The sequence below is a fragment of the Perca flavescens genome, chromosome 22, assembly GCF_004354835.1.
Source record: "Perca flavescens isolate YP-PL-M2 chromosome 22, PFLA_1.0, whole genome shotgun sequence".
NCBI classification, from domain to species: domain Eukaryota; kingdom Metazoa; phylum Chordata; class Actinopteri; order Perciformes; family Percidae; genus Perca; species Perca flavescens.
In genome coordinates, this window is record NC_041352.1 from 13,164,115 (window position 1) to 13,178,416 (window position 14,302).

The 14,302-nt window shown below is 38.6% G+C and overlaps 2 protein-coding genes across 5 annotated transcripts; both read right to left on the reverse strand.

The window, feature by feature from the left end:
* Window positions 1–3,205: 3,205 nt before the first annotated feature.
* timm21 (translocase of inner mitochondrial membrane 21) lies at window positions 3,206–6,152 on the reverse strand. The gene is made up of 6 exons (XM_028569641.1): window positions 5,625–6,152; window positions 5,117–5,179; window positions 4,919–5,016; window positions 4,342–4,415; window positions 4,033–4,138; window positions 3,206–3,804 (listed from the first exon to the last, which is right to left on the reverse strand). The coding sequence occupies exons 1-6, from the start codon at window positions 5,935–5,937 to the stop codon at window positions 3,712–3,714; spliced, it is 747 nt and encodes a 248-aa protein (XP_028425442.1). The 5' UTR covers window positions 5,938–6,152; the 3' UTR covers window positions 3,206–3,711.
* Window positions 6,153–8,461: 2,309 nt separating this feature from the next.
* LOC114549101 (zinc finger protein 391) lies at window positions 8,462–14,153 on the reverse strand. Of its 4 annotated transcripts, XM_028569268.1 has the most exons (3): window positions 13,854–14,153; window positions 13,331–13,729; window positions 8,462–9,422 (listed from the first exon to the last, which is right to left on the reverse strand). In XM_028569268.1, the coding sequence occupies exons 1-3, from the start codon at window positions 14,029–14,031 to the stop codon at window positions 8,872–8,874; spliced, it is 1,128 nt and encodes a 375-aa protein (XP_028425069.1). In that variant the 5' UTR covers window positions 14,032–14,153; the 3' UTR covers window positions 8,462–8,871. The 4 variants fall into 4 exon arrangements, with proteins under 4 accessions (XP_028425069.1, XP_028425070.1, XP_028425068.1 ...); XM_028569269.1 differs by lacking the exons at window positions 13,331–13,729; window positions 13,854–14,153 and adding an exon at window positions 9,983–10,264 and having other exon boundaries at window positions 8,462–9,818; XM_028569267.1 differs by lacking the exon at window positions 8,462–9,422 and having other exon boundaries at window positions 12,077–13,729; window positions 13,899–14,153.
* Window positions 14,154–14,302: the final 149 nt, after the last annotated feature.

A 14,302-nucleotide genomic window follows, 5' to 3' on the forward strand; every position in this document is an offset into this window, starting at 1 on the left:
GCTACGGGAAACAACAAAAACAACCTCCGAGCTAGCCAGCTAATGTTACTCACTGAAAATGGCAAGTTTAGATGAGAATTTGAATCGTGCAATAAGGCAGGTCTGCTTGGTTCTTTCTGTGAACAATTGTAAAGATTTAATAATAATATGTTTACGGCATTTACTATCGAACAGGGACGTTTTGGGACCGATTGGTGGGGATTGCTTTGGACGGAATACACATGGTGATACACTGGCAAGAGCAAATTACGTTTAGCCATGTATCCAGCTAATTTATAAAGCTCACGTTACTGTATTGTGTGAATGGTTAACTTAATTTAATATTTTATGTGGCGTTTTTTTAGGGGTACAAATGTTCCACCAAAACCAGTTCCTTTCTGAGACTAGTTTTGCAGAGGCACGGCCACTATGTCCAGAGACAACATAAAGCGTTCTTCCTCCTATCCTGTATAGCCAGACCTTACACCACAGTGCTGTCGAGAGATTTGGTAATGCAAGACAAGGATTCAAGTAATATATTTGTGCCCAATCAGTGTCCTGTGAGGAGTGACTCATTCAAAATAACAATGGTGTTCCATGGGACTGGTGGAGCGAGTGGTGGTCAGTCAGTGTCCCCTGCATCCCCTGCGTAGTGACAATACGTAACCACACCTCCTACAGTCATCCTGTTGCATTTCTTAAATATGCTGGGAGAGCGGGTTCTAGCAGAATTTGAGGGTGTAATTACCATTAGCTAACTTTGAACAAAGTTACTTATTGAAGCTCAGTTGAACAACATTTAAAGTTACAGCAACCGAAAATAGTTTCATAGCAAACACGAAGTCTGCCTTAGTGCAAGATGTGTGCCCAGACAGAGCAACAGAGCAACGAGACCCATCCTAAACCCTAAAAAAAAAAGTCACAAATCACAAAGGTGCAATATCTTTCCTTTAAAATGGCAAATTTTTCCAGATGGAGACAAGTTTGCTGCTATGTTACTCACTCTTTTTGCTCAGTGTACCATACTCAAGTCTCTCAGCCAACTTAAAGATATTATCTTTATTACCAAAACCTTATACAGCCATAATAAAGACATATCCTGTAGGCGCAAAACCACTTCAGTAGTTGACAGGTAGAGGATACGTTTTGAATGTAGGTTGTGTGTGTACGTGGGGGTCTGCACTTACACTCTGTCTCTCACACATCTGATGAAGGTAGGCCCTTCCTCCAACAATGACTATCTGAGCATTGCGTGGGTTGCTCAAGTATGCTGCCAGTTGTCTCTGTCTTGATCGGTACCAGCACACATAGAAGAATATCTTGATAATGATGAATATAATAACAACTCTGTAAAGGAAAGAGGAGAGGGTAAATGAGACATGATGGGCAGCTTTACACATCCATCTTAAACTCCACTTTTATCTACAAAAAGATTGGTAATTATAACTACACAAGAGGCTACTCACATGTACCAGTACAGCTCCATTTCTTGTGAGATGTGAATCAGTAAGTAGACGCTTTCATAGCTGGGGAACAACTTGCTGATCCCTGGCCAACACCACAATTTCCCCTGGAAACAGTAATAATAATAATAATAATAATAATAATAATAATAATAATAATAATAACTTTATTCAGGACACAAATGGAAGGTACGTTAAAAAAAGACTAAATGTACCATCATATAGCAATAAATATACATAGTAACAATTATGAGTAATGTTTCCGTAGAAGGCTAAATTAAATAACGTTACCTTGCGTTTTTAAAATCAATTGTAATAACATAGGTTATGATTAACACAAACGTTACATCACCTTTATAAAACCAAAGCTCAGAGCACCTTATGTTTGAGCTAGGTAACGTTAACGTTAGAGTTAAATGTTAAAGCATTTTCTGTAGCCTAACTTAAAACAGATCGTTTAGCACAACAGTTCCTCGGTTTACTTAGCTAGCTAGCTAAATACAAACACAAGAGCTGGATTTTGAACTTACTGTATCGCAACAACTCGGCCTTATGAGTTAGCTGGAAAGGTGTGCCATTCCCCTCGTTGCTTCGGATATGTGATGCGAGTAGTTTAGCTAGCTAATGTTATGCTATCGTGTAACAGTTAGCAGGCCACAAAAACAGCAACTGCCGCTAACCCTAACGTTACTCTATTTATCCACGCCCGCCACGAACAAAACAACTTAAATTGACCTGCTTTATGAACATTTCTTATACGTATTATATACAAGGTTACTCGCGAGTTAGCTAGTTGGCAAGAGTGCGCTAAGTTAGTCCGCATCCGCCGTTAAACAAGCAACTGAAGAAGAAGAAGAAGAAGCTAGTTGGCAAGATAACGTTACTCGTTAACTTAACAATAAACTAGTCCTACAGTTTTAGCTACATCCTCTTTGCGTTCAGTGCTGCCTTTGGTTTAACAGTGGGCGGTGTTCATAGGACTGTTGCCTTCAGTGCTTCCCGTAAGCTGCTCCCCCTGAACACATACATAATTATTACAATGAATTGGTTGGTTAGTTTGTACGTGCTGTCGTTGCTGTCAGAAAACGTAGCTGTATGTGTTCATAGAAAAGTGCCGCAAACATAGACTGTATCTATGGCCGCAAACAGAACAGTACAACAGTGAAAGGATTCAACATTGTAATAACAAGCTATCTGTCTCCCCAAAGATTATATTCAGCCTTCTCGCACAAAAAACTGATCTTTCTCGGGCTGACGCTGGTTATTGTTAGGGCGTTTCATTGAGGTTCTTCATACTTCCGAGGGTCATGGAAGGTAGCATAGTTTCGTCTGACAAAAGGGTAAAAATGGAACCAAATACACATTTTCATTAATAATGTATATATACAAATATATCAATGTATAAAAAAAACTTTTAATAATAGACGAGATTATCTCAACACCATTAAAATGGGTGTTTATAATATATATAATACAATCAGGCATGTGTTTTCCTGTAATAACTTAATGTGAAATGATACAAAATAATCTGAAAGGTCATATCAGGTTGTTCCTGTCTCTCGACTCTTTGCCTCCATCTAGTGGCCACTGTTTTATCATGCAATCTACCATTTTAAAAAGACAACCACATAAAGAATGCATCAAACAAAGCCGAAAAGCAGACGTTTCAGAATATACAGGAAGCGTAGCTATATGACTGACCAAATTTTTTCACAAGGAATCTGCAACATTTTTTTAAGATATCTAAAATGACAGAGACATGACAGTATAAACAAAGACTTTAAGGTTAAATATTTTGTTACAATAACTGCAAATACCATTAAACAATGCATTCAATTCCATAAAGCTGAAAGAGCAATCATAGGACCATCCATAGTTTAAACCCAACACTGTAAAAAAAAACAACACAAACTGTATTTTTTGCTGTATGCACTTTCTTGTGCAAATAATAGACCAACTTGTTTTATTACAATTTCAAAGCATCTTTTTTTCCGAAAATCAGGTCATCCTGTAGTCTTCTCAAAAAATTTGTAGCATGTGTATTATTTATAAAACAACAACACATAAGAGTCTGTGAAAGAGACTGTACTTTGCAAAGCTATTTGCCAAATGCCCCATTTTTGTGGCAATGTTAAAATCAGCCAAAATAGTTTATGTTTCACATAACTGCTTTTAATGGTGATTTAAAGTTACATTTACAGTAAATCTTCAGCTATTAATACAATAACACAAACACATTATTCACATTCCAGTCCATGCCTTATCTTTCTCATCGGTTATCCTCCACAATAATGGTTCGTCTTGGGTAGGTGTCTACTTCCACAAATATGTAACGGAATTCATATTTTCCAGTTTCAGGATTCTGTGGAATAACAAGTTGAAACAGCATCTTAATTTGGTGGATATCTGTAAAACCACTTTAAAATAACACATAATCACCTCTGTCTGTACATTCAGTATATGCTGTCACGTGGAATTACTTATGACTTTATGTATAATTCTTAAATATTGGGATTGCTAAACGTGAACAGTACTGCTTTTGTGTCACATCCATTTCATAAACTGCATTTTAACCAAGGAAAATACCAACCTCTTTTGACTCTGAGTGTACAGTTCCTTTGAGGCCCGGCTCAGAGCCTTCAATGTAAAACTTTAGTCTCATATGCTTCAGTCCGTCCTTCAGGTACTCCAGATGACTAAGGTGGACACACACACACACACACACACACACACACACACACACACACACACACACACACACACACACACACACACACACACACACACACACACACACACACACATCTATTTAAAACTCAGGAAAGAAATGTGCAATTTATTCATTACCTCATTGACTTAAAATCAACAGCTTTTTTGGACGTATTAACAATATACCCACCTGAGATGCTGCCTCCTTCCTCGACGGGTAGTCTCCCCATAACACTTGATTGGCTCCCCAAATGCACCGATCACCTACATTTTCAATAAGCAAAAGTGTTATTTTGCACTTTACTTTTCAACATGAGATGATTTCAAGAGTCACACTGAATTGAATCTAGAATAGGTAACATACAACACAATAAATGTCCCACTAAATTCATGCATTCAGTGTAACACTGCAACGTAGTTGAGTACTGTGCAGGAGATGGTGTATGTCAGAGAGGTACTAGGGCTGGTCCCTCTTAGTCGATTAGTCAACTAATCGGTCGTTTTGGTCTTAGTCAACTTAGATTTCTTTAGTCATGTTTTATGCTTTTTTCATGCTGAATGACTTATTTCCAAGAAACTTACGAGCACATCTCTGGTAAACACAAGAATTAAAGTGATGCTTTTGCATGACTCTTTGCGGAGAAACTCAGATTTACAGATCGGTCGATTAAATCAACTAATCGATTAGTCGATACAATTGAATGAGTGTTAGTCGACTAAGAATTTCTTCAATCGAGCGCCTCAGCAACCTGTGATGTCATTCTTACCTCTGGGTCTAACCTGACTTTGTTGAAGGCTTTCCCATAGACTTTATTTGGACTTGAGGAAGAAAACAGCTCCTGGAACACCACATATAACAGTCCACCTGAAACACACACACACAGAATAATACTGTAGTGTCCATATCCATTACTTGACTTGAAACGAGAAGATACATTTTCTTAAAATCTTGAGGTTGTAGTCACCTGTCACTCCAAGCCCAATGAGTACAACTATCAAGTAGGTGAAGTCTCTGCCAGCTTCTTTTACTGGAAGATATGAGGGTGAGATTTATTAGACAATCAGTAAACTGTTTGATATCAAATAACTAACAGTGTGGTACTTTATCAAGTAAAATTACCAAAAAAAATGTGTTGGTTACAGTCTCAAGAATGCAAACATGTCCTTGCTATATTCAATAAATAAATAATGCTTTATTTGGCTCCTGGACCACCATTTTTAAGACATTACATTGGACTCTGTTTACTTGTGAAACACACTAGCCAATCACTGTTTATAGTGATTGAGTCTATCAATGAAATAAATAGATTATAGCCCATGCAATATGAGTAATAAAAACGACCTTGAGCGTTTATCTACTTTGCATTTGGGGGGAACTGCTGTTTTGGAAAATATCTTGCAATTTAGTGGACTGGAATGAGAGCAAACGAGGACACAACTCATCTACAGTAAGTAGGTCACTGCTTTGCTTACCTTTTTGTGCAGCTGAAGGTTTGGGGCTCCCACTCTGGTACCTAGAAACAGACTTGTCTCTCTCTTCGGGGCTGCTTTGATTTCTGGCTGTAGAGTCGAGCGAAATACCCCGCCGTATGAAGCAGCTCAGTACTGGCATGGCAGAAGGAGCCTCGACTCTGCTGTGGAAAGTCAGTCTCGACACTGTTGACGCTGTCCTGTGTGTGTGGATGAGCAAACTGACTTGTGTGAGTTTGCATTTCTGAGCGCTGTACAGTGTCGCTGTCTGTTGTAGATTCCGCTGCAGACCTTTCAATATCTGCATGTAAGCCATGTCCTCTGCGAGTTAGCTGTAGTTGCCTTCACAGAAAGCGGAGTTAGTGTGTAATTTAGCACGACTGACAGCTAGCTAAAGCTGGTAAAACTAACATACACCTAATGCAGGCTTAAATAATATAAAGTGACTTATTATTGGTAATGAATGCACAACATACAACATAAAGTGTGCTACAGGAGCGGCAAAGTCGTGTTCAACAGGCGCATTCTTTGTCGTCACGCACCGTTTATAGGAATCATGGGAGACTGAGTTTTTAATGTTGAACTTCCGTGTCTGGACTATTACTGCATTTTATATATATATATATATATATATATATATATATATATATATATATATATATATATATATATATATATATATATATATTATAACAGTGTGCAAGTTGCTGTAATAGTGTAGTAATAATTGTTAAAGGTCCCACATGATGCTCTTTGGATGCTTTTATATAGGCCTTAGTGGTCCCCTAATACTGTATCTGAAGTCTGTTTCTCAAAATCCAGCCTTGGTGCAGAATTACAGCCACTAGAGCCAGTTCCACAATGAGCTTTCCTTAGTAGTTGCCATTTCTGTGTCTGTAGCTATTGAGGAAGGGGGGGGGGGCAAGGTGGAGGGTGGGGTGTGGCCTTGATCAACTGCTACTTTGCTCATTTAAAAGCCATGATGTCTCTTTCTAATGGGTGGGCCAAAGTCTCTGGGCGGGCAAAGCAGAGAAAGGGGAGGTAACCTTGCTCCTTATGACCTCATAAGGAGCAAGATTCCAGATCAGCCCATCTGAGCTTTCATTTTCTCAAAGGCAGAGCAGGATACCCAGGGCTCGGTTTACACCTATCACAATTTCTAGCCACTGGGGGACAATAGGCAGGCTGGGGGAACGCATATTAAAGTTAAAAAACCTCATAAAGTGACATTTTCATGCCATGGGACCTTTAATGCCAATACACTACATGTAGGTTGTATATTTGTATTCTCTACTTGTATACTCAAATACAAGTATACAGTATTTAGGCTATGTATAGATTTATGTCATGATACAGTATCTGTCAAGCAACTTTTCACAATTTAACACAATTATTGTTTAATTCTATTATGAAATCTTCCATTCAATGTTTTCTCGTGTGTATATTGATCCTTGTGTTTTTTCAAGAATGTGATTGGAGAAAAACTTTGAAATGGCTTTTCTTCTGTGTGACTTCATTCTCATGTGGACATTAAAATCATGGCTACATTCAAAATCTTTCCCACGTTTTAGTATTAGCCTTGTCACCTTGATGGATTCTCATATGTGTTAACTACAGTTGAACACTGAGTGAATCTTGTCCTGCAGGTCTTGCAAAGGTACAGCTTCTCACCTGTGTGGATTGTCACGTGGACATTAAAATCATCACTACGACTGAAATCTTTCCCACACGTTTTACAAACGCCTGTGTGGATTCTTACATGCTTAGTCAATGCTGAAAGGTCACGGAATCTTTTCCCGCAGGTCTTGGAAAGGTACGGCTTCTCCCCTGTGTGGGTTTTCATGTGGATTTTCAAGACATTGTTATATTTGAAAGCTTTACCATGTTTTGCAAGAATATGGCTTCTTAGGTGTCTCTGTAATATTGATTTGTATCTAAAAAAAAATTCCACTTGTCACACTTGAAAGACCTTTTACCTGCGTGAGTAACAAGATACATATCTGACAAGTTAGGGTTGCTTACACTGAATTATGCTTTTGTGATGTCTTTTGTGTGGTTCTGGCACTGTATTTCTAGTTAATTCCGAGTCTCCATGCTTGGCTCAAGTATGCAGCTTCTCGCCTGTATGGGTTTGACTACACATGAAACCTCTGCTGCAGTGATACAGCTTTAACCTGTGTGAGTTCTTGTGTGTGTTTTTTTAAGTTACTGCTAGATCTGAAATCTCTCCCACACAGTTTGTAAATCCATGGCCTCTCACTTACACACATACAGCTCAAGTACACACACAGAGGCTGCGGTCGGCCCTGCATACATGAAACTGTGTACAGTATTTAGCCTACATATACAGTATATATACATCAAGCAAGCAAGTTGTCAAAATGGTTTTGTTAATTCCGCAGAATGTTACACTAAGTTCTGAAATTGGAAATGAGGTAGGGTTGTTCCATTTAGAATCAACTGGCATTTCCTGGAAACTAATTTGATGATCGATTAATCATTTATCAAAAATGCTAAAAAAGGCACATACGGTAAAGGTACTTTTTTTTATTGTCATAGCGAAATTCATTCTCTGCATTTAACCCATCCGTCAAGGGAGCAGTGGACAGCCATTTACAGCGCCCGGGGACCAACTCCAGATCTGAGCCAGTGCTTTGATCAAGTAGCCTGACATGGTCATACTCAGATTCTAGTCAGAATATGGCATAAAAGGCCCGGAACCACCTGGATTCGAACCTAGAACCTTCTTGCTGTGAGGCCACAGTGCTAACCATCGGGCCACCATGCTGCCCATAATAACTGAGGTACTGTATTATTATAAATATCAAAAAGGAGGCATGTTCACCTTAATAGGATTTTTTTTAATGGTAATACAAACAGGGATGCCAGTCACTCTCAAATGTAAAATCTTACTTTCTTGCAAAGCTGTCCAGGAGGCTTCATATAGAACCATTAAATCCCACTTGACATGGACTTACTTTACACTTACATTTTTACATCGCACCTTTGTGAAAATATTTTACATTCAGTTTTCAGCTGAATGGTTTCTCCGGTGTATATTGACCCTCAGGTGTTTTTTCAAGAACGTGATTTGAGAAAAACTTTTTCCAAAAGTGTAACACGTGGCTCCTCTCTTCCTCGTGTGGATTCAAATAGAAAATGACTTGTCTGTCTGCACTCTTATATGCCTTTGAAAAGGTGCAGCTTCTCACCAGTGTGGGCTTTGCTCATATGGACCAACACTTCAGTGCTACGTCTGAAATTGTCCCCACATTTCACAAGAATACGCCTTCTCACCTGTGTGGACTCGCATATGCCTTATCAATGCTGACAAATGAGAGAATCTTTTTCCACAGGTTTTGCAAAGGTACGGCTTCTCACCTGTGTGGGTTCTCATGTGGATTTTCAAAGTATAGTTACGTCTGAAATCTTTCCCACAGATTTTACAAATATACGGCTTCCCGCCTGTGTGGATTCTCATGTGGACATTCAAATCATAGATACTTTCAAAATCTTTCCAACAGATTTTACAAGTATGCGGATTCTCACCTCTGTGGATACTCATGTGGACTTTCAAGGTACTATTACATTTGAAAGCTTTACCACATGTTTTGCAAGAATATGGCTTCTCATCTGTGTGGGTTCTCAGGTGTCGCTGTAATACTGAATTGTACTTATAAACCTTTCCACATTTATCACATTTGAAAGACCTTTTACCTGTGTCAGAAACTTTGTGAATCTCTGACAAGTTAGGGTTGTTTATAACGTTACTGTGACTTCTGCTTTTGTGATACCGCTCGCCTCTTTTATGAGCTTGGCTCTCAGTTTCATGAGAGAGGAGCAGGAGGTCAGTGTTTGGTTCTGATACTACAGACCTGTTAACTGGAATGTAGTTTAGACACTTTTCCTCCACCACACACTGAGTTTGATGGATACTCAAGTTCAGAGTCTGATCTTCACTGCGGCCACTTTCCTCATAAGTAGGAGTCAACATAAAGGCATCGGTCTCCTGCTTCAGTACAAGCTGCTCTCCCTCCTGACTGATGCAGAGTTCCTCGTGTTCCTCTTTAATCTGTGGAGGATCTGGCTCCTCTTGGTCCAGACTGGAGTTCCTCTCCTGAGTACACATCTGCTGCTGGTCAGCGAGAACCTCCTCCTCCTCCTCCTCCTCCTCACAGACATGTTGCTGTGGGAGCTCTGGAGGGACACACAACAAAATAAATAGGATATAACTTACTATTATGACACGTTATGTCTTTAATCCATTAGGATGCTCCTTTTTTTAAAGACCATTTAGACGTTTTACTCATCTATGATGTATAACTTTACTTCGGGACCACAAACAATAACGTTAACATTACCCAACAGTCTGCGCTGACGATCGATCTCTTCCTCGTACTCCACGATAGTTTTTTCAAAAACTCTGAATATTTCTTCAGCAGCAGCAGTCAGTCGCTCGTTGACAAACTGTCTCACATACTCAACTGAAGGCATTGTTGCTTAATTAAAACCGAAATAATTATCTACAATACGGCTACAGTAACGTCTTCCCACGATGGATGTATTTATACGTGGATTCAGCTAAAGCTACAACCCTTGTTGTTTACTTCCGCTGGATGTCACACTGTTAAGTTCCGACAGTGAACACACTAGAGCTTTTCTTTCCGCTTGCATCTGATGACATTTTATTCCAAACTTGTGTGTTTAACATCAGTAGCAAGGATATACATTTACCTCGCTTCATCCTACAAGGAAATGTCGTACTATTTAATCTAATTTTAACTAACGGCCATCTTTTTTGTTACATTGCAGGTAATGATATTGTATAAAAACAAACAGTGGTTAAAGAAGTATTCACAATATTTGAGCAGAAATACCAGTGTGTATTCACAGTGCATTCAAAATGTTAGTGAAGTAAAAGAACGGAAGTACTATTAGCAAAATACACATAACGTAAGAGACATTTAAACTTTATTTAGAATGGCCCCCATCAGTGCCATACAATTATATAATTTATTTACTGAGCCGATTAAGTGTAATAGTCAAGTTGGACCTTTATCTTAACCTGCAAAGTAACAATTCTTACTATAGTTATCATATAAATGTGTTGGGGTAAAAGATGGTGAAGAATTATAGTACTGCTTACATGTTAAAAATATTTCATTACACAAATTATTCTATTTTCAGTATTGACTTGTTTTCTACAATCAAACTATCTATATTAGCCTGTCAGTCTTTTGAACTGATTGCAAACTAGAACGACATTTGGCAAATGCCCTTATACACACACAACAACAACCTGTAACCCACATCACACCATTAGTTTAACAGACACTACTGTGCAAACACTGTGAAACAAAGATGCCCAAGATATAGAGGACTGGGATGTTTCCCAGAAATGCTGGCCATACTGTAATGTATATAATAAATACATGTACATGGACACACTTATTTTACGTAAACTGTGCAGTCATACATCTTTTTATTGAGCCGAAACCTCTTCCATGTTTTCTAAGTATGGAGCTTATCGCCTGTATGGTTTTGACAACACCTGAAACCTCTGCTGCAGTGAAACAACTTTAACCTGTGTGAGTTCTTGTGTGGCTTTTAAAGTTACTGATCTGAAATCTCTCCCACACGGTTTGTAAGTCCATGGTCTCTCACTTGAGTGAGTTCAGGGTGTGAACACATACAGGTGTACAGTTCAAGTACACACACAGAGGCTGTGGTCAGCCCTGCATACATTCAAGGAATGCATTTGTTTTTTACAGCATTCATATACATTTTTGTGCTGCCCTTTTGTCTGTCATAATGGTTTTACTTTCTTTTCAGACTCAGGAGAAATGATAAGTGGTATGGTATTGCATTGCACCATCACTTCAAAGTAGCACACTATTTTTTTCCATGACTTACTATGGAGCTATACATAGCACATACTGTACAATACATGGACTCTGATCCAAATCAGGACTCAAATGTAATTTAATCTGGACCCTTAACAAAATGTCAATGCAACCTGACTCAATTTAATTAAATTGCTTAATTCAACCTTTCTGGACTCATGACACTGTAGAAATTTAGCAAGTTGACGTTTAAGAGTTATATTTAAGTACCACTGATATATATCTAAAAATTAGCAGTACTCAAATACAAGTATTCAGTATTAAGACACACACACACATATACATATATATATATATTCACAATTTCCATTTAATTTAATTTATTAGATCCGCTGAATGTTACACTAAGTCCTGAAAGTGGAAATGAGGTAAGGTCTATTCCACTTACAAATATAATTGTTGCCATTTTATTCTTCGAAACAATTGGCATTAACCGGAAACTTATTTAATGATTGATTCAGCATTTGTCATTAATTGAGAAAAGAAAATGCAAAAAATATAGACAAGCACATAACTGAGGAAGTGTATTAAAAATAGCAAAAAGGAGGCATGTTCTCATTAATAGGATTTCTTTAATGGTAATATTAAACAGGGACGCGAGTCGCTCTCAAATGTAAAATCTGACTTCTTGCAAAGATATCCAGGAGGCTTCATATAGATTATACTACTTCAAGTGTACATGGATGTTATGGTCTCGTTAAACTTTAAATTACAAGTGATTCTAGCAAAAACAACTATCAAGATCACCTTCTCTATACTGTGCACTCACTGTGAAACATTTTTCCTTGAGTTGGGAGATCACGATTGTTTCAAAGAAATAATGTTGCTAACAGAAAAAAATAAGTAATAAAGTCAAATGAAGGGAAACTTTACATTAACATATTAACATCTCACCTTTGTGGGAAATATTTCACATTCAGTTACAGAGATGTAGCTATTGCAAACAGGTATTTAATTCAGTTATTAAACACATTTTAAGGAGTTTCAGCTCAACGGTGTATATTGATCCTCAGGTGTTTCTTCAAGAACGTGATTTGAGAAAAAGTGCTGCACGTGGCTACTCATGTGAGGATTAAAATAGAAAATGACTTGTCTGTATGCACTCTTATACTGTATGCCTTTAAAAAAGGTGTGGCTTCTCACCAGCGTGGGCTTTTCTCATATGGACCATCACTTCAGTGCTACGTCTGAAATTCTTCCCACAAGTTTTACAAGTATACGGCTTTTCACCTGTGTGGATTCTTATGTGGACTTTCAAATCATCGCTACGACTAAAATCTTTCCCACATGTTTTACAGGTATACGGCTTCTCACCTGTGTGGATTCTCACATGTCTTATCAATGCTGACAGGTCACAGAATCTATTCCCACATGTTTTACAAGTATATGGCTTCTCACCTGTGTGGGTTCTCATGTGGACTTTCAGAATATTATTACATTTGAAAGCTTTCCCACATGTTTTGCAAGAATATGGCTTCTCACCTGTATGGGTTCTTAGATGATACTTCAATGATGATATCTGACCATAGGTTTTCCCACATGTTTTGCAAGAATATGGCTTCTCACCTGTGTGGGTGATTAAATGATATTTCAATAAAGATATCCGATTGAAACTTCTCCCACATATTTGGCAAGAATGTTGCTTCTCATCTGTGAGGATTCTTATATCGTTACACATCTTTTTACCTGCGTGAGTATCAAGGTGAATCTCTGACAAGTTAGGGTTGTTTACACTGTTACTCTGACTTCTGCTTTTGTTTGTTTCTGGCTCTGCATTTCTAATTGATCCAGACTCTCCATGCTTGCCTCTTTTATGAGCTTGGCTCTCAGTTTCATGAGAGAGGAGCAGGAGGTCAGTGTTTGGTTCTGATACTACAGACCTGTTAACTGGAATGTAGTTTAGACGCTTTTCCTCCACCACACACTGAGTTTGATCGATACTCAAGTTCAGAGTCTGATCTTCACTGCGGCCACTTTCCTCATAAGTAGGAGTCAACATAAAGGCATCGGTCTCCTGCTTCAGTACAAGCTGCTCTCCCTCCTGACTGATGCAGAGTTCCTCGTGTTCCTCTTTAATCTGTGGAGGATCTGGCTCCTCTTGGTCCAGACTGGAGTTCCTCTCCTGAGTACACATCTGCTGCTGGTCAGCGAGAACCTCCTCCTCCTCCTCCTCCTCCTCCTCACAGACATGTTGCTGTGGGAGCTCTGGAGGGACACACAACAAAATGAATAGGATATAACTTACTGTGATGATAGACAATCACAACACGTTATGTCTTTAATCCATTAGGATGCTCCTTTTTTTAAAGACCATAAATATTGTACACACCTATGATGTGTAACTTTATTTTGGGATTCCAATCGATAACGTTACCCAACAGTCTGCGCTGACGATCGATCTCTTCCTCGTATTCCACGATAGTTTTTTCAAAAACTCTGAATATTTCTTCAGCAGCAGCAGTCAGTCGCTCGTTGACAAACTGTCTCACATACTCAACTGAAGGCATTGTTGCTTAATTGAAACTGAAATAATTATCTACAATACGGCTACAGTAACGCCTTACCTCTAGCTAATGCAGCTAAAGCTACAGGAGTGTGTTGTTGTTTACTTCCGCTAAATGTCACACTGTTAAGTTCCGACAGTAAACGTGCGAGAGCTTTTCTTTCCGCTTTTAACTGAAGGCACTTTGTTCAAAACCTGTGTTAACCAATTAGCAAGGATGTAGCCTACATCGCCCACAAGGAAATGTTGGTACTATTTTATTAACTACTTTATAA

Excerpts from the sequence above, each read along its gene's own strand:
- timm21 (XM_028569641.1), bottom strand. The coding sequence starts at position 5,937 with ATGGCTTACATGCAGATATTGAAAGGTCTGCAGCGGAATCTACAACAG. Across the intron at positions 5,017-5,116 it reads CATTGGGCTTGGAGTGACAG|GTGGACTGTTATATGTGGTG; the intron begins GTGACTACAACC and ends TGTGTGTTTCAG. Across the intron at positions 4,416-4,918 it reads AAGTCAGGTTAGACCCAGAG|GTGATCGGTGCATTTGGGGA; the intron begins GTAAGAATGACA and ends TTGAAAATGTAG.
- LOC114549101 (XM_028569266.1), bottom strand. The coding sequence starts at position 14,031 with ATGCCTTCAGTTGAGTATGTGAGACAGTTTGTCAACGAGCGACTGACT. Across the intron at positions 13,730-13,853 it reads AATAAAGTTACACATCATAG|AGCTCCCACAGCAACATGTC; the intron begins GTGTGTACAATA and ends GTGTCCCTCCAG.